At 40.1% G+C, this 24,050-nt stretch overlaps 1 protein-coding gene across 1 annotated transcript; it reads right to left on the bottom strand.

The window, feature by feature from the left end:
- Positions 1-874: 874 nt before the first annotated feature.
- LOC110161953 (alpha-2-macroglobulin-like) lies at positions 875-22,549 on the bottom strand. Its single transcript, XM_055166681.1, has 35 exons — positions 22,467-22,549; positions 20,364-20,544; positions 19,820-19,973; positions 19,702-19,754; positions 19,053-19,073; positions 18,474-18,639; positions 17,713-17,797; positions 17,519-17,642; positions 16,939-17,044; positions 16,770-16,879; positions 16,506-16,673; positions 15,874-16,104; positions 15,366-15,429; positions 11,569-11,714; positions 11,335-11,484; positions 10,782-10,922; positions 10,619-10,712; positions 8,777-8,879; positions 7,882-8,107; positions 7,207-7,333; positions 6,739-6,860; positions 6,621-6,672; positions 5,668-5,751; positions 5,262-5,438; positions 5,103-5,178; positions 4,282-4,438; positions 4,128-4,202; positions 3,595-3,757; positions 2,840-3,027; positions 2,436-2,648; positions 1,634-1,749; positions 1,436-1,526; positions 1,205-1,273; positions 1,032-1,137; positions 875-952 (listed from the first exon to the last, which is right to left on the bottom strand). Exons 1-35 carry the CDS (start codon positions 22,541-22,543, stop codon positions 888-890), a joined length of 4,281 nt encoding a protein of 1,426 aa, XP_055022656.1. The 5' UTR covers positions 22,544-22,549; the 3' UTR covers positions 875-887.
- Between the last annotated feature and the right edge of the window lie 1,501 nt (positions 22,550-24,050).

Raw genomic sequence — 24,050 nt, forward strand, 5'->3', positions numbered from 1 at the left:
GTGTTACATTTAAAGAATCATGGTGTAATTTTTTTCTGGTGGAGGGTACGTCAAATGGTTTTCTCCTTGGAGATGTTATTGCTTTGTATGGAATGTTTCACGATATGACATTAAGCCTTTTTATTTACATGGAGATCAAACCAGACCAAGTTACAGGTCAGATCTATGGCGAGGCAACCCCGATTCAAGTCAGAATGCTTTTTTTTTCCCTGATATTTTTGAGCTATAAACCACCTGTAATTTAATAAATGTAAGGTAGAGCTGTTTAATGTCATACTGTGGAACATTCCTAGCAGCGCAATGACATATTCTTAGAAACAAGGAGGTAACAGACCCCCAACCAAAAAGTTACATTGCACACCTTTAAATCAACCATTTCCATGTGAAATACAAAATATGTTTTGGGTTATTTTAGCCAGCAGCAAATCCTGTCCTTTCTTTAGCTTAAACTTGGACTGGTACTGTACTGACTGTACTGAATTCCTGTTTAAAGGCAATTCTGAAAGACAAAACAATGTAAAACACTTTTACAAGTTTAAAATGGTTTAATAATAGATGTAAATTTTCTATTGTTTTCTGATATTTGTCATTTTTTATACTTTGATTAAGTCGATATAAATATATAATTTTTATGTAGTAATTTTGTAATTTGTAATATGTTAATTTTTCAAAGGCAACATATCATTACTAGCATTTCTAGCATGTCTCTTACTAACTCCTCCAATTTTGTACTACTTTTTTCCATGTTCTTTGATGCTATCTAAAGCTAGCTTGTATTGTGTATTTAATACATGCTTTAACAGCTCATCAGGGACACTTGGAAAACCAAAGACAATACATTTGAATACTGTATGTAATTTATTTTAATTAAAGTGTCTGTCTCAAGTTTATTTGTTTGTGGTTGTGGTGGCCTCTGCGCATTGGTAAGAGTACTCTGTCTCTGCTTGGTTACCTGTGGACCACATGAAAGACACATTACAAAATAGAACAAATACTGTAGCCACAAAAGATTAAAGTAGAGTTGTTCATACTTGGTTGGTAGTAGTCGTAGATCTTAACAATAGCAGGCTTCAAGTTATGCACTGCCACATTCTGAGTGAACTTCAAGTGGCAGTCAAAAGTTTTGTTTTTCTTCAACTATGAACAGAGCCCATATTAAATGACTGAATACATTAAGTGAAGCAATTTTAGTATTTTGTCTTACCCATTTGAAGTACAACAAAAAGTGATCTTCCTTTTGATCAACACGATCAATGTGCCGATTGTTTTGAAGCTGTAACATACAATGTATTATAATCAGCATGGTCTAGCAAGGAACAAGAAGACCATACATTTTTACAAGGAATGATTATTATGGTCATAAGAGCAGAAGCTGAAACCTTAAATCCTAAAAAATCTAATTCAAAATTTGCCTGAAATTGTTGCAAAAACTCACCTCTTTGAGAGACTCTGGGTGTGGAGCAAACCCAGAAAGCACTTTTATGTCCAGAATTACCATGTTTGAAAAGTCTTCCTCTCCAAAGTAGCTGGAAAGAAAGAAATGCAATTATAGTTAAAAACAAAAAAAGAAAGGAAGAAAAAAAAAGTAATTTATTAAATTATATGTATAGGCCTATTTGTAACAGCAGCATACAGACACATCAGCTTAAGGCTCAGATCAGGTGGATCTGTGGAATGACAGCTGACTTCTGATGTGACTGACAGACCAGAGCCCACTGTGGGAGTCGGGATGTTGTAGTGAAGAGAAATCTGCAAAGAAAAAGAGATCTCTGTCACGTTTCATATGTTTTTATTCACAAAAAGCTAGAACAAAACTAGCCTGAATAGACACGTGTCCTCTGCTTTTAGCTCATTCTATAGTATTGTTTTAGACAACTGGAGTTCAAGCTCAAGATCTTGAAGTAGGCTTGTTCAAGACCATAGACTATAAAGAAGTGAACTTAGGGAATGTGATGTCACAATCAAATAGCGATACAGGGCTAAATTTGGGGATGAGTTCCATATTAAGAATAGGAATTGATATACATACAAAATATTAAAACAAAAACACCTGGATCACATACAGTGGGTTAATACAAATATTTTAAAACCAAAATGGCAAAGGTCACAGCAGAAGTTACAGAGAGGGAAGACACATTTTCATTGTAAAGCCAAAGGAGCTGAAAGCTCTCCCATAAATACTTCTGATTTGGAACCTGGCAGCTAGTGGGTTAGCTATGTCCATTTATATATACAGCCTATGTTGAGGCCTAATTATTGTGCATGTTTGAGGTTGATTGGGGAAAGCAGCCAAAACAACCAGCCAAAAACAAAGTCACCACAAAAAGATGCCATTCATATAGTGACATTCAATCTTAAATATGTAGTTGCATTCAACATACGCATACAGCAGAAACTAAGAGCAGTGTAAAACAGAGAATGTTGTGTTCACTGACCTGCACAGAGACACAAGCACTGCCCTGCACCTGTACACTGTACTGTCCTGTGACATGAGGCAGAGGTCTCTCCTGATAAAGGAGCCTGTTCTCCTGACATACTTCAAACCTCATCTGTGCACTGGGAGACTGGACCATGACTGTGCTGGAACCTTCAGGAGAGTACGTCAACATGGAGTAAAGAGCCAAAGCCTGCAGAGCCACCACTGTGTCCTATAACAACAAACATAAAACAGGTTTAACATCATGAAGTATTTTATCTGCAGTACAATTTCAAAGAATTTGTTTTTGAGTGCTGTGAAATAATATACTTAGTAATATACTTCCTTTAGTATAAAGTGTTTTTTTTCTTATTTGTATGCATTGATTATGTGAAATAGATTGATGGGTGTTTTCTGACCTACCTGGGTGGAAGTGAAGCCGCCATATTGGTTCTGCTGTGACATCAGCCACTGGACGATGTGAGAGGAGTAGGACAGATCCTCAGCGCTGGGAGAGTCTTTGAGTTTAGCCAAGAGCACATAAGAGCTGATCTCTACAGAGAGGGAGTCTGAGGAGTCTGCAGCCCGCTGGGACCAATAGAGAGAACCATCTACAGTAAACAGACAGAAGAAATGTATTACAGTCAAATAAAAAAGACAGTAGTAATAATGGATTAATAAAGGTCCTATATTACACGAATTACACAAAACTGACTCTTGTGAGCTTTTAGCCATGTTATAATGTTGTTACCGCACTATACATGGAGTTGTGGTTTGTTTCATTCACACATTTTAGTAACCCTTTACTATTATTCTGCCTGCATCTCCAAAATCCTCTCTTCCATGTTAGTTTTCAAGTTAACAGCTACCATTTACCTTTTGTTCAATATAGATGGACAATTCCAGGGCTGAAATTAACCAAATGATTCTAGTGATGGTGTATAGAGAAAAAGGCAGTGGACCTATATTACCACATGACATCACAATGTGGAACAAAGTATTTTCTGTTTGAGAGACAAACTCAGCCCAAGTATGCTGGATTTGAGTGTTAAACATGTAAAACAAAACACATCTCCAGGTATGGTTTTGATGAGGAAACAACATTATAACATAGATCAGAAAATAGTGTAATATAGGCCCTATGAATATAACTTATATTAAAAGATGCCAACAATGACCTTGTTCGTGTACTACTTTGTAAAGGTGATTTAGGAGGTGCGCTCTTGTCTCTGTGTCCTGAGCTAAAGTGAAGACGTATGCTAGCAGGGCAGTGGCGTAGGTGTTGCTCAGGTCAGTTAGGGATTCTCTTAGACATGACAGGCTCTTATTCATCACAGGATGCTACAAGGCACAGTACAATATTAGACCCTTGAAAAAGACATATAATGGGAAAGTACAGTTTACTAATCACTCAAATACACATATAATACAAATAATGATAAAAAAAAAAAAAAGGATGATGATAAGAAAGATGATAATTAGGGTGTCCTCACACATGCAAACAAAAAGTGAAAAATAAAAATAAAATAACAGGACTAAAATGGGCTCAAACCAGAGTCAAAATCGAACATGTATAAATCCACAAAATCCAAAGTACAAATGGTCTTAAAAGTCAATTAAGCATTATTCTACGTCCTACTTTAATTTTAAAAAAAAAAAAATCTCTTCTTTAAAAGATAAATTTTAAAAACACATTTTAAGGAGGACTTACAGATACAGACATATTCAGTTCAAGGAAGGCAGCAGAGATATAAGCAGTCAAAGTCACCTCATCCGATACACCTCCCTTTTAAGAGACACAACCACAATAAAAATCCATCAAATTTATCAAAGTTGTGTCTGGGTTTAAATTCTAAATTCGTTACCTTCATCCTGTTGTTAAAGAGTTTCCCTTTTTGTACAAAACAGCCGTTTCTTTTCTGCTTTCCTACGAGCCACTCTGTTGCCTGTTCAATTCTGGAGCGGTCAATAAAGATATGCTCCCTGGCTTTAGCAAAACATCTCAGCACAAAAGCAGTCAACCTGAAAAGATAAAACACCTTTAGACAAAATTATGCGAAGTGTTCAGACGATGAACATGTCTTCTTTATTCCAGCCAGTGAGCGGCGCTATAGTCTTTATGTAAAATCTCTCTCTTTTTTTTTTTTTTTTTTTTTAAATAAATTGCACTGTATTACGTACCTTATGTGCGTTATTTACTTTACATTTTATGAATGTTTTTTATTACTGAAATCCCGTTCCACCATATAAGGTAAGATAAGAGAACCTTTATTTGTCCAGCAGTGGAGAAATTGCAGAGACTCGTGTAAATGAGTTAAATAGCCTATATTAAAGGTCCTATATTGCAAAATTTACTTTGCACCTATGATGTCTTGTTAAGTTAACAGCTACCATTTGTTTATGATAAATTGGCAATTCGAGGGCTTAAATTATCTAAATGATTCTAGTGAAGGTGTATTGAGTTTAAAAACACAGTGGAGCACTTTCTGTATTACCGCTTGACATCACAAGATGGAACAGGGTGTTTTCAGTTTCAGAGAAGAACACAGCCTAAATATGCAGGGTTTGTGTGTTAAACATGTGTGAATGAAATAAAGCACTCCAGGTATGTTTGTGATGAGAAAACAACATTAGAACATAGATCAGAAAATGGCATAATATGTGCACTTTAAATAGAAGCTCTCACCAGGTGTTTCCCTGTCCTCTTCCAAACGTGCTGTAGGACCCATCTAAGTGCATGTAGTTCATCTGCCTTTGGTAACCTGAAAATATTGACACAGAGCTAAAGTGATTTAGAGATGTAAAAATTAGAAAAGAAAAAAAATCACTTCACTCATATCTTTACCATTGACCATAAAGTTTCTAGCTTTGTCCATGGTGACTGCAGTCAGCTGTTTTGTGTTTTTCAAATATTCCACAATGTAAATATTTGGAGCTAAAAGTGCTATGTTCTGCTCTCCACATCCATAAGGCATCTGTAGCATCCCGTCAAGGTTCTCCATGGATCGGCCCAAGATATCTCCTGCAACAAAAATAATCTTTTATGTTAGTAGGATTGTTTTGTTTGCCTGGCCAGCCAGAATCAGATGCTTTGAAAAAACTGTGCAAAGAGATGTAGATCTGGAGCTATATCCTGCCTCACAGATTCTGGATTTGAACAGAATGTAGAAGGACTGGCTGGTCAAGCAACTGTTTAGGGACAGTGGATATGGAGCTATGAATTGAGACTTAAGTTATAATAGAGTGCTTACCCAGTACTGACACTGAACCACGGGCAGATCCAGGAATGACATTAGAAGGAAGCTGTAGAGAAATCTCCTCAGTCAAAGTTTCTCCTGAGAGAAGATAACAACAAACATGACAAAAACAAGATAAAAGAAGTCAATTAAAGGTGCACTGTATAACTTTTGTGGTGGAGGATTTGCGACTTGCTTGTCTCCATGATATTGCTTTGCCTTGAATATTTCATAATATAACATTAAACTTAAATTTTACATTTAATACAATTAAACTTTTTTTATTGCTCATACATTCAATAAAAAACATGCATTTATACTGTAATCAGGGTAACATCTCCACAAATCTGACCTGGAACTTGGCCTGGTGGCATTACTTGCCTCTTGCCATGAAAATAGTAGGCAAAGCAATAAGATCTCCATGGAGACAAGTTGGGGGTGGACCCTCCACCTCAAAAGCAGTGCACCTTTAAAACAGAAAATGATTAAATAAATGTTACAATTTTACTTTTCTTGTGGGAGGTCCGTCACTCGGTTGTCTGAGTGGAGATCTTGTTGCTTTGCCAATCATGGACCACATTATGTTGTTAAAATTATTTATCTTGTATTTATTCAATCACTGCTCATTTTTACAACTATAAAACATGCATTCAAATTTTTTCAGAGTCTCCTCTCCAGAGATCCCATCCCTGCTCCACCTTGTGATGTCATGTAGTGATTATAAATCAGAAAATGGTCCAATATATACCCTTTAATACATTACACATATAGTTAGTCACACCTCACATTGAGATTACAAAGTGTGGGTGCTATTACTAGTGTTTAAATATATATATATATATATATATATATATATATATATATATATATATATATATATATATATATATATATATATATATATATATATAGATAGAGAGAGAGAGAGAGAGAGAGAGAGAGAGAGAGAGAGAGAGAGAGATAGATACCTTTAGGGCAAAGAAAGTAGTTGTGGGTATTTGTCATTTCTGTTCCTTCTGCCTGGGAAAAGATAACTATTATACAGTGACATGGAAAAGTACATCATATAAATTTAAGAGAGTCTACCTTAACTATCAGTGCCTTTGTGACTACATCAATGCGTCCTCTTTCAGGAACGCTCACAATCTCATTGTCACACGAAGCATCAGAAGAGACAGCTTCAGCTCGTACCGTCACGTTTATTACACCTGCAAGGAGTGTTTAACATTTGTTGTGTTATTTTTTTAATAATCATAAAATTCAAACAGAAAATCATTTTGTTATCAAATGTCTGAAATGTGATATGGCGCTGTTATATATGCGTCACCATAGCTGCATGCTCTGCCTGTTTATGACTGCATTGTCCCTGTCAGATAACTAAATGAATAAAAAGAGTTTAAAGTCGCTAGTAACAATTTTCTGTGAACAGCTAACATAATATTCTTTATATTTTTGGTATCATTGTAGAACTGTGGTCATTTGGACTATGCCTTGAGGTATATGGCCAAGAGAGAACAGGCCTTATGCTGAATACACAGTGTGTTAGCCTCATACCCAGGACAGAAGGCACCAGAGTCCAGTTGAGGGTTTTGCGGTCATTGGCACACATACAGGACATGTGGGAGTTTTCAGTGGTGGGAGTCAGGCTGAAGTCCTGAGAGGGGAGTGCTTCTACTACCACCTATGTGAAAATAAACATCATTTAGCTCTTGTTTACAGTTAGCGATAGGTGCATTTACTCAGTTACTTTTACTTGACTAACTTTTTGAAAAATGTAGTTCTCTGAGTAGTTTCCAAACACTGTACTTTTACTCTTATTTGACTAATATATTTTTCAGTGTAACAGAACTTTTGCTTGAGTAAAAGTGGGGTTACTCTTCCCTATATGCGACAAAAGTATTATACTGACAATATTAAATTATTTGAATATTTGTGTTCATTGCACTGCTCCTGCAGACATGATGTCGTTTTTTATCATTTTTGTGTATATGCTTTGAAATCCTGATGCCTTATTCAGTGTTTTGCTTCATATTACATTAACTTCAAATGATAAATCAGATTTTATGTCCACTTGAGAAACTTCAATAATTTCTTTGACCTATATTTTGCTTCTACTTGAATAAAATAGCTTTGAAGTAATTGTTTTTGGCTGTACTACACACCTCTATTTACATGACTTTTTTTTTTTTTTTCCCCAACATTTTCACTAATTAAAATTGGAGGAGGTACCATCATGCAGCTGGTGAGGAAGTTGAAGACAGTGGCCTTGAGTTCAAAGCTTTCTCCTCTGATGATGGAGTAGGGCAGGCTCAGCTCCAGGAAGAAGGGCTGGAACACGGTGAAGTGTTTTCGGGGGGCCAGACCGAAGCCCTGGGGGGACAGACAGAACACCTCCATCTCCCAGGTCGCGATGGTGTCAGGGGCAGATACAGGCAATACATGTGATCCACTCTCTCTAAAATATATGTACATAAATAAGGCCTAAAAAAAATAAAAATAACCATAATATGCTTATTGTTGTGTCAAAACCCAATTTGATTTGACTATCAAAGAAATAGATCTGTCCTCTACAAAGGACAAAATATATAGAAAAAATCTTGTTGTACCTGTACTTTAGACCTCCACAAACTGACATCTAAATCTTATGGGATTCTTGTATTAATAAATCAGTTTATATTTCAGTCCTCTCTCAAATAGTCTTGTGCATTCTGAAAATCCTACTTTTTAAACATATATCGCAAATAATATCGCAATCACTACGCCTGTCAGAAAAATCCCAATCCACAAAAAAAAAATTTTAATCACAAGAACTGTACAGCCAAAGCATAAATCAATAACCAATAACTTTAATAATATATCTTTTCTATATAGCCCAATCCTCATATTACCCACTTTTTGCTTTGTCAAAAAATATTTAGTAAGAGTTATTTTGTTTTTTTCTTTACTCAATAATTCATGTCCACTGTATGTACATAAAATGTAGAAAGTAGAAAAAATGAAACAAAACACTGAATGAGAGGGTGTGTCCAAACTTCCTGGAAGGTGCCAATGAATATCAATTTCTGGCAAAATTGAGAAATGCAGGTTTACTCTTGGGTCAAACATTATATATGCCTGTCCTTACCCAGTGTCCACCAGATCCCAGATCCAAGTTTCTGGGAAAAAGTCGCGTATGGTTTGAATAGGTCCAGGCTGACCAGAGGTGGCCAAATCAGGACGTCCTGGAGCTAGTATAGACAAACATATACTACTTTAAAAAATTAAAGAAACACTTTGAAAACATCTCAGATCTCAATGTGAAAAAAAGTATTTCAATGTACTTTTGAGCAGTGTTCATAAACTTGATGCCTGCAATATTTCAGATCAACCCAAAACATGCTACATAGTAGAGCCCGACCAATATGGATTTTGCTGTGGCCGATATGAAACCAATATAATGGGAGTTGGAGCTGCCGATATAATCGCCGATATATTTAGTGATGTAAAAATTCACTGTAAATGTTGAATTGTTTAAAAAAAACTTAGGTTTGGCTCTGGTGGATTTTAAATTGGGTTTATTTAGGCAACATTTATTGTTATTCTGCCTCTTTACATCATATTTACAGACAGTAGGTTGGCTTAGTGGCATTTTTGCATCACATTCTAGACACTAGTGATGGGTATTCCAGTTCTTTTTAGAGAACCGGCTCTTTTGGCTCGGCTCACTAAAAGCTGCTGGTTCTTTTGGCTCCCAAGCGGCTCTTCAGATTGTTTTGTTGCAAGCAGGTCTAAAGCACGTCTAAAGCAGGACTGAATCAGGACTGAACCAGGACTGAAAAAGGACTAAACCGGGACTTATTTATTTTATGCTAAACTACAGCCAAATATGCTCCTTTTTTTATCCTATGTAAACGCAAATTTCTCAAAGTTTCGTTTTCAGCCGCTGCCGCTGTCAAACCACGAGTCTGCACGTGGCGTGAAGAGAAAAAAGTGAGAGAAAGAGAAAACACGACTCCCAATAAGGATCAGGCTCCCGTCGTTCGCTTCAAAGAGCCGGCTCTAAGAGTCATTTCGTTCGCGACGGACCCATAACTAGTAAAGAAACTAGCGCTATTAGCCTTTAGCCGTAAAGACGTGCGCGCCGCGGTAATTATGCGCAAATGTCATAATTCACACGTCTGTTCACAGCTCATTTACATATCAGTGCAGGTCCAGTAGCAAATATACGGCCAATATAGTCACTTTAGAACAGACCAATAGAAAACAGTCTGTTTATGTGCGGGAGCTACAGCAGCTAACCCATACAAATGATCAAAACTAGCTTCAGAGTCGACATATTTCCAACACTCAGCCTCACACAGGCTCCTCCTCACATCACAAGTCTGAACTAATAAATGTCCTTTTAATCCAGACTCAAACCGATTGTCCGAAAAAAGAAAATAATCTCAGTGTTGCGCACCGCTGCAGGTGTAAACAAACACACTTGAGTGACGCGACTCTGAGGTGTGTTCAGGGACAATACGGACACACACAGACAAATGACTCCGTAGATAAATACTGATGTGGAGCCACATATTAGGTCATTTATCTGTCTGTAAATTGGATTAAATGAACAGAATGTAGAGTCTAAGATTGTTAACGATGTATCACATGCCCACGTGAAATATCGGCCCCTATCAGCAAGCATATCGGCCGATAGCCGATATGCCTCCAGGTGCCCATATCAGCCGATAATATCGGCCAACCGATATATCGGTCGGGCTCTACTACATAGGTCTCTAGGAAGAACAGATGATAGCTAAGGTCAATTAAATACAATCAATCAATGAACCTTCCCAAGGACTACAGGTGGAAATTAGCACTGGTGCTCCAACCTGGTACAATGCATCTCTCCTGTTAAGATTAATGTATAGTGTGCACTGTCCCTGTCTCATTAAATAAATAAATTATTATTTTTTTAAATTTAAAAAGACACAGATAGACTTACAGAGAGGGATTCTAAGATCGTCAAATGCTTGTATGAGATTCAAGCATGTTGGTATTGGAATCAACAAATTAGTAGCAATTTTCAGGCCATGATCCTATAAGGGAAATTGGTAAATCATTAGTTTGTATTTTTTTATATAAAAATATTGCAAATTCAAAATTACTTTGAGAACAGAGTGGGCGTCTTTGTCTAAATCAGGCTCCAATATCATTGATCGTTTCTTTCTCATGGGGCCACAATCATGATGATCTTCAATTTCACGAGGATATGGGTCCGAACTCAGGTTAGGCAACAAAATGATCAACTGAAATGGAAAGTCCATTTGGAGTCTAAATGATGATCAGTAGAAATTATACAGGAGGCACTCACAAAATGTAGTCGTCAATTTATAGTAGCTTTTTCTATGAATTGTTTGTTTGTTGAACATGAATAAAACCTCAACCTAACCTAAAATATTACATTTTAGGTTAATCTAAACAACATAGTCACTTCAATCTTCTAACAAGAAAATAATATGGGAAAATGTGACCTAAATCAGTAATCCGATTTTTTTAGTTCCCTAAATGTTTGAATGATGCTTAAAGAATCAAAGTTTTTGTGTCTTATTTAACTCAAATGTGATTAAGATATCTGTTAAATTTTACACCAGAGTGGGCAGAATGTAAAATTGCTATGAATGCCTGTAGTATTTGAACATATGGTTAATATTCTCTAACCTTGGCTCCGCTCAGTCTTGCGGTGAAGTCTTTGAGGAGGACACTCTGGTCTATGGCCTTGAGAGCGCACAGTGAATGGGGCGGAGCCTGTACCTTAACACTGATGCCTTCTTGTGGGACCGCTGAGGGAGTGGAAAACTCCACAGACACCTTCAAAATCCAATATTATCACAGAAAGGCTATTTATGCTCAGAAATATTTATACTAAAAGACTGTTAGAAGCTATTAGTTTACCTCACTATTAAAGCATAACTCTGTACCAAACGTTTCAGTCGCTGCTATAATTTTCTTGCTTGGAAGGATGGCATACGCCACTATCTCCACTTGGGGCGTCATCTCACCTGTCATCACGAATGTGAAAGGCACCACTCCCTCAATCACTGTAAGAACAGAGGAAAAATAATCTACGATTACATGCCAACCAAAAATGTATTGATCTGTGGAGTTTTTACATTACTGAAATGTCAGTTACATGAGTTCAGCTATTTGATTCTGTTCACACAGGTTTTGACAAGGAAAAAAATACAAATCAAGGTCAAATTTATGTCCATCCATCCATCCATTTTCCTCCGCTTATCCAAGGTCGGGTCGCGGGGGCAACAGTCTGAGGAGGGCCTCCCAGACTTCCCTCTCCACACACATGTCCTCCAGCTCTTCCAGGGGGATCCCAAGACGTTCCCAGGCCAGCCTAGAGACATAGTCCCTCCAGCGTGTCCTGGGTCTTCCCCGGGGCCTCCTCCCAGTGGGACATGCCCAGAACACCTCCCGAGGGAGGCGTCCAGGAGGCATCCGAAACAGATGCCCGAGCCACCTCAACTGGCTCCTTTCAACGTGGAGGAGCAGCGGCTCTACTCCGAGCTCCTCCCGTGTGACTGAGCTCCTCACCCTATCTCTAAGGGAGCACCCAGCCACCCTGCGGAGGAAACTCATTTCGACCGCTTGTATCCGCGATCTTGTTCTTTCGGTCATTACCCAGAGCTCATGACCATAGGTGAGGGTAGGAACGTAGATTGACTGGTAAATCGAGAGCTTTGCCTTTCGACTCAGCTCTCTTCACCACAACGGTCCGATACAGCGACCGCATCACTGCCGACGCTGCACCGATCCGCGTGTCAATCTCACGCTCCATCCTCCCTTCACTCGTGAACAAGACCCCGAGATACTTGAACTCCTCCACTTGAGGCAAGGACTCTCCACCCACCCGGAGAGGGCAAGCCACCTTTTTCCGGTCGAGAACCATGGCCTCGGATTTGGAGGAGCTGATCTTCATCCCAGCCGCTTCACACTCGGCTGCAAACCGCCCCAGTGCACATTGCAGGTCCTGGTTTGATGGAGCCATCAGGACAACATCATCTGCGAACAGCAGAGATGAGATCCTGTGGTCCCCAAACCAGACCCCCTCCGACCCCTGACTGCGCCTAGAAATTCTGTCCATAAACACAATGAACAGAACCAGTGACAAAGGGCAGCCCTGGCGGAGTCCAACATGCACTGGGAACAGGTCTGACTTACTGCCGGCAATGCGAACACAGCTCCTGCTCCGGTCATACAGGGACCGGACAGCCCTTAGCAAAGGGCCCCGGACCCCATACTCCCAGAGCACCCCCCACAGGACACCACGAGGGACACGGTCGAATGCCTTCTCCAAGTCCACAAAGCACATGTGGACTGGTTGGGCAAACTCCCACGAACCCTCGAGCACCCTATGGAGAGTGTAGAGCTGGTCCAGTGTTCCACGGCCAGGACGAAAACCACACTGCTCCTCCTGAATTTGAGGTTCGACTATCGGCCGGATTCTCCTCTCCAGTACCCTGGCATAGACCTTACCGGGAAGGCTGAGGAGTGTGATTCCCCTGTAATTGGAACACACCCTCCGGTCCCCCTTCTTATACAGAGGGACCACCACCCCGGTTTGCCAGTCCAGAGGTACTGTCCCCAACCGCCACGCGATGTTGCAGAGGCGTGTCAGCCAAGACAGCCCCACAACATCCAGAGACTTAAGGTACTCAGGACGGATCTCATCCACCCCCGGAGCCTTGCCACCAAGGAGCTTGCCAACCACCTCAGTGACTTCAGCCAGGGTGATGGATGAGTCCACCTCTGAGTCTCCAGCCTCTGCTTCCTCCTCGGAAGACATGATGGTGGGATTGAGGAGATCCTCAAAGTATTCCTTCCACCACCCGACAACATCCCCAGTTGAGGTCAACAGCTCTCCCCCCTCACTGTAAACAGTGTTGGTGAAGAACTGTTTCCCCCTCCTGAGGCGCCGGACGGTTTGCCAGAATTTCTTTGAGGCCGTCCAATAGTCCTCCTCCATGGCCTCCCCGAACTCCTCCCAGGTCCGAGTTTTTGCCTCTGTGACCGCACGGGCTGCAGCACGCTTGGCCCGCCGATACCCGTCAGCTGCTTCAGGAGTCCCATGAGCCAACAAGGCCCGATAGGACTCCTTCTTCAGCCTGACGGCATCCCTTACTTCCGGTGTTCACTACCGGGTTCGGGGATTGCCGCCGCGACAGGCACCACAGACCTTACGCCCACAGCTACGAGCGGCCGCATTGACAATGGAGGCTGAGAACATAGCCCACTCGGACTCCATGTCTCCAGCCTCCCCCGGAATCCGGGAGAAGTCCTCCCGGAGGTGTGAGTTGAAGATCCCTCTGACAGAGGGCTCTGCCAGACGTTCCCAACAGACCCTCACAATATGCTTGGGCCTGCCAGGTCCCTCCGGCTTCCTCCTCTGCCAGCGGATCCAACTCACAACCAGGTGGTGATCGGTTGACAGCTCAGCCCCTCTCTTCACCCGAGTGTCCCAGACACTCGGCCGGAGGTCAGATGACACGACTACAAAGTCGATCATTGACCTCCGACCTAGGGTGTCCTGGTGCCACGTGCACTTATGGACACCCTTGTGCTCGAACATGGTGTTTGTTATGGACAAACTGTGACTAGCACAGAAGTCCAATAACAAAACACCGCTCGGGTTCAGATCGGGGAGGCCTTTCCTCCCGATCACCCCTCTCCAGGTGTCACTGGCGTTACCCACATGGGCGTTGAAGTCCCCCAGTAGAACAACGGAGTCCCCGGTCGGTGCACTGTCCAGTACCCCTCCCAGGGACTCCAAGAAGGCCGGGTACTCTACACTGCTGTTCGGCCCGTAGGCCGACACTACAGTGAGAGACCTGTCCCCAACCCGAAGGCGCAGGGACACGACCCTCTCGTTCACCGGGGTAAACTCCAACACGTGGCGGCTGAGCTGTGGGGCTGTAAGCAAGCCCACACCAGCTCGCCGCCGCTCCCCGTGGGCAACGCCAGAGAAATGGAGGGTCCAACCCCCTTCAAGGAGTTGGGTACTAGAGCCCAAGCTGTGCGTAGAAGTGAGCCCGACTATATCTAGCTGGTATCTCTCAACCTCCCGCACAAGCTCAGGCTCCTTTCCCCCCAGCGAGGTGACATTCCACGTTGCCACAGCCAGATGCGGTGTGTGCGGACCAGGCCGTCGGGACACCCGTCCCCGACCGCCGCCCAGTACTCTATGCACCCGACCCCTATGAACCCCTCTGCAGGTGGTGAGCCCACAGGAGGGTGGACCCACATCGTCCTTTCGGGCTGAGCCCGGCCGGGCCCCATGGGCAAAGGCCCGGCCACCAGGCGCTCGCATTCGAGCCCCAACCCCAGGCCTGGCTCCAGGGTGGGGCCCCGGCTGTGCCATACCGGGCGACGTCACGGTCCTCGATATTAAACTGTTCATATGGGTTCTATGAACTGCTCTTAGTCTGCCCCGTCACCTAGGACCTGTTTGCCATGGGAGACCCTACCAGGGGCGTGAAGCTCCGGGCAACATAGCTCCTAGGATCATTCGGGTACGCAAACTCCCCCACCACGGTAAGGTGGCAGTTCGGGGGGGAGCAAATTTATGTGGTCGACACAAATTTTTTTTATTTATTTTTTATTTTTTTGGTCGACACAAAAATTGAAGTGAAATGTTAAAGAACGTCACATGCCACCAGGTGTTTTTGACAATTCTTACCTACCTGAACCACCTTGCACCTCTGTCGAGTAATGTCCATGTTTTAGAATTTCCCCTTTTGACACAATCTAAAGAAAAAAAAAACAAAACATGAGATAATAACATTTGAGATAGACCAGTTTTATGGTATATTGTGGAAGATTACAGCCAGCATAACATTTTCATGGAAACAAGCAGGCCTCCAGGCCAAATATAAGTCAGGTTTGTGGGGCTGCAAGTCCACTCAAAATCACATCCCGTTCACTTTTATTTTAGTCTTTTTCTTTTTTTTTGTTTGTTTGTTTCATACCGTAGCTTTAGTTGACCAGTCAAACAATTGTTTCTGTTGTACAATTGTACAGACTCTTTTTAAATGCATTATCAACCAGATAAAAGTTGAAATAGAGCATATTACTGTGTGTATTACTGATAACTTTTAAAATCATATTTATTTAAAAGTTTTTTCATGTGAGTTTAAAGTTCAGATAACGATTACAGTGATCTAAATACAACCTCATATATGTATAACTCACCAGGTACATGACATGCAGAGGACCCTTTTTTTCTCCCATCAGTGTGTAGATGATAAAGACTTCCTGCTCTGCTCCACAGGCCAAGCCCTTGCCTCTCCTAGCCCCAGTTACCTCCAGGGCACTCTCTGTTGGATTAATCCAACGTGGGTTTTCAGTGTGGAAGAGTTCATGGAACCCAGGAGAATAATGTGGAGTATGATATCTGCTTTTGAACTCTCCATGTAAACTGGCCTGGGTCAAAATAAAGGTATAGAAAACACTTAAAGGTCCTGTATGAATAAAATTTATTCCAGAAACCATGAAAGCCATTTTATTGTCAGTTGAAGCCATGTTATAATGCTTTTATCTCCTCAAAAGCATTCCCAGAGTTGTATTTTGTGTCATTCACACATTTTTGAGTAATCCTACATGAAAATAGATCAGAAAATAACATAATACAAACCCTTAAAGTAGTTACTAAGCCTGAGTCATATAATAAACTATTTGTTCATTATGAATTAAGTCTTTGTTTGTGCTCTATTAAGGCTTATTAAGGTATAGTTATTATAAAATGTTATACCTATACTATGTAAACAAACCAATGAATCAACTTAATATTTACAGTCAATGAATTTTATATATTTTCAACTTACCCATAGTTCAAGATTTGCTTTAAGTTGAGTGGTGTTCAGCATAAAATTCACTATGCCTTCACTATTGGTTTTTTGTTGCTGTAGCATTTCAGTATTTCCCAGTTGTGTACAAAATAGGTATACCATTGAGTCAGGGATAGGGTTATTTCTGAAATCTATTGCTTTAACCTAGAAAAAATGACATGATATAATAAAATATAATATAATATATTATATTATATTATATTATATTTTTATACATATAATAGACTAGATTTACAGCACCTTTACACTGACAACTGATCCTGTTTTGTAATGGCTTGGTGCTTCTATGAATGATACCCAACCAATAGCATATGTACGTTCTATTGTTTTATCTAGTTTCTTTACAATGCCTGCAAAAAGCACAGTGTTATCAAGCAGTTGATGTTGAAGCATGTTTCTATGACCTCACCTGTGCCATGTTCCTCAAACTTTGCTTTCAGGAAGATCTTATCCTGCATACCAGCAGTGGTTTCAGGGATCTCAAAGCTAAAGGGGGCACAGCCATCTTTGTCTGCCTGATAGATAGAGTTACAGCATAGTTTGCTTGGTAAAGTCAATATGTATTCCAAGAACCAACATTAAATTGATATTTTGCATTTTCTGGGGGGTGTGATGCTAACAGGCACTCCTCTGTCTGAAGCTCATTTACTCAAATTAGACCTGAGCTTTATATTAACTAAGTCTAACCACAAAGAACTGATTTAGTTACAACTACAACAGGTGATCTGATTCATGCTGTTGTAAGTCTCTCACATAAAATAACAACTGCCGAACAGTCCTCCATAGACATCTATACAGCACATCCTAGAGTGATGTCATCGCAAAATGAATCAGTAAGAACTAGACCAGATTCAAACCAAGATTTTCTTTTATATACTACGTCATCCATCCAAGCTTAGTCCTGGATTAGTCCTGTAATTTTTTTCAAGATAGTAACAGTTTTATCTTTCGTTAGTGTGTAATTGTAATTGTCTGTATTTATGCTCTACCTCTTGTGTCTTTGTGTAGCACTGAGACGTCATGATCTTTGGAGGAAAACCATAACTGTACGCGAAAGGATGTTGGCACAGCTCCACCTCAGCTGTCCCCCGTACCCCCTGTCCAAATACGTACCTACAAAAAAGGTTCAAATTTAAGAAAATACATTTGTCTTTGATGTTGCCATAATGATACATAAACTCACTTGCCACAAACTTGAAATTCATACTCTTTTTCACCAATACTTAATTCACTTGTGGATTTTAAATGAATTGAAAATTTTGGAAGCACTGGGGAAAACATGTTGGGAAAACATGAAAACATGAGCGATTAATCAAGCCAATTAGAACATGCATTGCGAGAGGCGGGCTAATGTTCTGTGTAATCTTTGTGACTATATATGATGTACTCTGTCTAAGACCCAAAGAAGCTTCCCAAGTGTATTTCTGTATTCATTCACTCCCATAGTCTGTATAAAGAAGTGGACTATGAGAATGTAACGTCACCCATAGTGTTCAGCTCCAGTCAAATGAAGCTCACAATGCCAGCAGTTAGAGTAGCAATTTTGGAGCCAGTTCCATATTAGGAATAAGAATTTATTTACGGACAAAATACTGAAATAAAAACACCAGGAGCATCATGTAGAGCAAGTTAATATGAACATTTTAAGACCTAATGACGAGCAATTACAGAGAAAGGTGTGACAATTTTTCATTGTAAAGTCAATTGGAGCCGAGTCGATGGAGCCGGAAACGCCCCCGTGCTCACTTCCTATTTGGAATGGGGCGGCTATGTTCACTCCTTATTCATATTTGAGATTTGACATGGGTACATTTTAGCTACAGGCAAAAATTGTATCTTGCCCATGGAAAAAATGGCAGTATGAAATTTTGATAGAGGGTAGGATCAAACCCCTAACCCTTAAGTAAGCAGATACACTTGTGAGGAAAAAAACACAAAACTCACCATACTTGTTCACGTTGATAAAGTGCTCTATTTTCCCATGGTTAGTCACAACAGTTATTTTGTATTTTCCCTCTGGTGCCTCAGAGTTTAAAGGGTGCGACAATTGGACAAGTTTACTGTTTGAGCTCATGTTCAGCCACTGGCCAATCGTGTGACCAGCCCTGTCCTGTAGGGGGAGCCGTTTAATGGTCAGAAAGGAAAAAACGGAGAACTGAGACTGTGTTTAATATTAAAGTTTATGTTGTTAAATGTGCATTGTGCAATGTTTAAAGTGCTTGTCTCCCTGTAGGTAAACGTAAAATGTATATCTCCGTATAAACAAGCTGATGACGCTCCAGGCCAAGTTACAGGTTAGATCTGTGGAGAGGTGACCCCTCTCACAGTAAGGTATGTAACTGAATAAATGAAAGATTAAAGGTTAATGCTACACTAAGGTACATTCCAGGTATACCAATAACATCTCTTTGAAGGTGAGCAAGGCCTCTTCAAGAAAAGTTAGTGTACCTCTAAATAAATAAACAAACATTACAATATTTATATCTGAAATCTTGCATTTCTAGAATACAAAAGTTGTCTTACCTTAATCTCAATGATGTGATACTGTAACAAAAATAAAACCAGATCAAATTATTTATGAACAGATAATGGATTGCCAAATGTTACAGATTAAAAGGTCCTGTGCTATAAAAAAAAAGATTCTTGTGAGCTTTTAGTCATGGTAGAATGTTGGTACCTCATCAAAAACATACCTGGAGTTTTGTTTTGTTTCACTGTTCTTTAGTAACAGTAAGAGTAACCCTTTATTATTTGTCTGTCTACATCTGTAAAACTCAAAATGCTCTCAAACTCAAAATGTTCCACCTTGTGATGTCATGTAGAGGTAGTTTCCAGGATAACAGCTACCTTTTGTCTTTAGTTCAGTAGAGATTGGCAACTCCAGGGCGGAAATCATTCAAATGATTCTAGTGAAGGTGTATGGCGTTTAAAAACACAGTGGAGCACTTGTGTTACCACATGCTATCACAAGATAGAAGAGACTGAATGAAACAAAACACAACTCTCAGTATGTTTGTGATGAGGAAACGACATGGATATGGATCAATAAAGTCTGTCTAAACATCACACAGAACACAATATTTGAACAAACCATTCAAACAAACAGTGGGTTTAATGTCTTGTGTAATGTTTTTCAGTGACCTTATATGACCAGTGTTGCTATGACACTCACCACTCCATTGATGGGTCTGAACTTGATGTCCAGTGTAAACACCCTGAAATGAACTGACAAGAAAGAAATCCAATAGTAACACTAACATTATTAACAGCGAATATTATGAATAACTCACCTGTTTGTCCAGGGAGATACATAGGTTTGTCTGTCTGAATAATTGTGAATGGTAAAGGAGGAGCTCTGATATCAACTTTTTTAATTTTTTCTGAGTAAAATGCCAGCCCCCGAGCCTCCACATGGATTTTCTTTACGCCCTCCACTAAAGGAGCCTTAATAAAATGGTTAATTATTACAATGAATCACTGTAAAAATTGACAAATACTGCATGGTTTTCCCATACAACCTTAACTTTTTTGGTGAAGGGTCTGCCACCTGAGTGTGTTCAAGAAGATTCTATTGTTTTACTTAGAATGCTCCACAATGACATTACACTTATCTATCACCATGGAAACAAGTACATGACCAAGTAAGGATGTATATTTTTTATTATTAACTATATAATTACCTGTAATTGAATAAATGCATGACAGATATTTTTAATGTCCTACTGTAGAACATTCCAGGGAAAACAATAACATGTATGTGGAGACAAGCAGGTATTGTACCCTCCCCATAAAGTCCCATAGTATAGCTTTAAATGTCCTAAAATCACTTCACACCTGAAAATGTGAGCAGATGTGAAACTCTTCATTGGAGGTGTGCTGGAAGAGGACCTTTCTGTCTCCTCTAAGATGTAGAATAGCAGTCAGAGTGATCGTCTCATTGGGCTGGAGCAAACTGGAGCAGAACTGGATTTCAGATCCTCCTCTGATCACTGCAGGGAAGACCACCATGTACACACTACATACAGAGAACACACAGATAGCAGATCGCAAATAGCATGTAAGTTATACTATGAATTTCACAAAAATTCTAAGTGGAACTAAACACTAAATCCACTTTCTTGCTACTAAACTGTATATGATGTTTTACAAGTATTGTCTACTGTCTGTAATTATCTTTTGCCATTTACAGAGCAAACTAGGTAAATTTGCAGCTTTCTCAACAAAAACATCTAAATCCAAGTGTGTGCTGCCTCCAGTGGTCACTGCAATTTCAAGTACTACATGATATCACATCAGATTGTCCCATTTATAGCCAGGTGTCCTCGAGTACAACCACCTGGCTGTAGGGGCAGAGTTTGAAGTGTGGATATGTATTCGACCAATCATACTGTTCCTTGGATGTCCAGACATTGCCCCTCCTCCTCACTCACTGGGTGTTCCACAGTTGCCAGGATCCTTGGCTTCTGAACCACTTCGGACAGATCCACGTCATTAGAGCTCCGCCAAGTGGTGTTCAAATTACCCCAAAGCCCTCACATTCTCCATGCTTGACTCCTCCATTTTGCTCTTTTACCAAGGAGGCAAGGGTGGATCCTTGGACACCTCAGAACACTTACAATTGCCCACAGTGCATGGCAATTTTTTTTTTACAACCTTTATTTAAGCAGTAAAATGCATTTTAATAAAGTCAAACTCATTATACAATAAAAAAGGAAGATAATATTTTGTTTTTGTAGCCATATTGCTGCAGATAACACTATTATCAGATCAAATCAAATAAAATCAGGACAACTGCTGCAAAATTGGATTGGGAATACAATTAGCCTCTCAATCAATAACAGATGATTCAGTCAGCCTTCATTATTCACACGTTTTAATGTAGGTATGTTCAAACTATGGCCCATGGGCCAAATGCAGCTCTCAGACACACGTTTCTTGGCCCTGAGGCTTCCAAGTGAATTGGCCCAAATGACCTTGCATCCATTAAAAATTAACTTTTTACTGCGAGTTTTTTGAAAATCTACCTTGATAAAGCTCATATTTAATATTTAGTGTGTGGTTTTAAGGATCTTAGCATGAGTAAAGACTGGTGGCTCATTCTAATGTGTTAAACATGCACATATTTCAATTATTCACTGTTTTTGAGCTCCAGTCTACAACCCTCGATCAGCCCTCTGCTTTGTCTATGTTTAGATATGTGGCCCTTGATGAAAAAAGTTTGAACACCCCTGTTTTAATGCATGTTGCCACATAAAGACACCTCTGAACACTTTACATTTGTAGAAGCATTGACGTTTATTAAAACTCTGGGTTTTAACACATTTGATCTGGTCACATGACATGGCGCAGTCACTCTCTCCACTGTGAGGAGGACAATTGTCTCTGCTTTGGAGGAGCTGACTCCAGAGAAGTGCAACAAAGTGATCTTTGAAGGAAGGATCCTGGGAATTGAGAATTACCCACTCTCTTCTTTAGCCCTTCAGGTAGTGCTCAGTTTGGCAGCTCTGTTTGAATTGTGGTTCAGAGCAGAGTTTAGGGGTTTAGTCCCATTTTAACTTTTTTTTTTTTTTAACAAAAAATCTTGCTTAGTTTTTTCTAACGTTAGTTTTTAGATTTTGTTTCATGCTTCATAACAGCAACCATAACATTAACAAGGGCCGAAACTTATAGCTTTGAGAAAATAATTTTTGATTAAACTAATGAAAAATACTTGACTGGTGTAAGAATATGATAAATATTCATCACTACCCACCAAACCAAGTAATAATAACAAAAAACATGAAAATCTGTCATATGTTCTTTGAGTCACACATACACAGCACAGTGGTCAATAAGCTTAAATCAGTGCCCACAAAGTTAGGAAATTCAAATTTTATACAATTCCCAGTTTAACAAATATAACAGTCTAGACAAGAAAAACACATATGATGTACTCACGGCTCTCCAGCAACAAATGTCCAATAGACACTGAAGACAAGCGCCCAAGTCCATGTCTGAAACCAGCAGCAGTTCATGATGGACTGAAGTGACCCAAACAGAGTCTATGCAACTTATGACCCCTAAAGTCCCTTTTACACACTGACCAGAGGGAGATAATCAATACAACATGTGAAACAGACTTGAAATACAATAGCACAGCTAATTCTTCCAATTATAGTACGTAGGTCAGACTCCCAATTATGAAGGTATATTGTTGCCTTCCTTACAGTGTACTAAGCCTATTGACAGTGCAGTCACATCATGCTGGGGGTGTTCTACATATATCTCCATTGGCAGAATACTCAGCTTTTACCATGGTGACACAATGCACACATTAGCAAACACAGACAAACACGTTCAGTTTGAAAACTGAAAAATACAAAATGTGAAACCTGTGATCAACGTGAGTTGTCATGGTCCTATTTAGGAGTTTCATTTTCAACAAAAAGGTGAGAGTGACTAACTGAAAAACTGCTGGGTCATGCTAGCTAGCTTGTGACCATCGCGCAAGCCCTGGGGCCTAAACATGGCTATCCATTCAAATCAATGGGGTGTTTCTCAATTCCCAGAATTCTTCCTCCAAAGGCTACTTTGTAGCACTGCTCCTGAGTCGGGCTCCTCCGAAGCCGAGCCGAGTGTCCTGCTCACAGCTCCTGGGAGCACACCCGAGCGCACATGGAACAGGCTCCGGAGAGAACGACTGTGTCGTGTCACGTGACCAGATCAAATGATTAAAATTCTGGAGTTTTAATAAACATCAGTGCTTCTACAATACTACATAATATATACTTCATCGCCATGTGATAAATTAAGTTATGATGCTAAATGAACATTAGTGAGTGGGATACATCTTTATGACCCATATGCGTTAAATGCAGGTGAGTGCGTAAATGAAGAAATGTCTCAAACTTCAGTAGCCTGACATACAATTCATACCTGATCATTACAACTAGCCCTCCCACGGGAGAGCCTGAAATCTACTGTTATTTAAATTATGCTGTTATTTTACTAGATCCGTGGCTGAAATCTTACAAGACACTGACATGATAACTAACAGGACAGAGGCTCTATCTGCAGGAGACATGCGCAAAAAGAGCTCAAAGTGACATAGTCTGGTAATCCTGCTGATCTTGCTGTAGTTTTATGGAACAGTGCCAGAGGTAGCCAGTTTTAAGACAACTGAAGGATTTTGAGCTGAGAAAAAGTTTATAATCTAAAAATAGATCCAACCTTTTTGAAAACTGTGCCTGATTTTTTTTGCTTAAGTTCCAGTGAGTGGCCACTAACCCAACTCAAGACAGCTCTAAACCACAGACCGTATATATCCAGTTATTTTAATAACAGACCCATGCATTCATGCTATTTCCTATTTGAGGGAGTTGCAGTAAAAATCTGCTCACCTGTTGTAGTTCCAGCTAAATCAGCTCTTTCTGGTCAGATTGTGTTAAAATAAAGATCAGATTAAGTCTAATTTGAGAAACAAAGCATCTAACAGAGTAATGTTTTCAGTTAGCTTCCACCCCCAGGGAATGTTGATGACTT

Source organism: Boleophthalmus pectinirostris, unplaced genomic scaffold (assembly GCF_026225935.1).
Source record: "Boleophthalmus pectinirostris isolate CB_2022bp ecotype Guang Dong unplaced genomic scaffold, ASM2622593v1 HiC_scaffold_9, whole genome shotgun sequence".
Taxonomy (NCBI): Eukaryota; Metazoa; Chordata; class Actinopteri; order Gobiiformes; family Gobiidae; genus Boleophthalmus; species Boleophthalmus pectinirostris.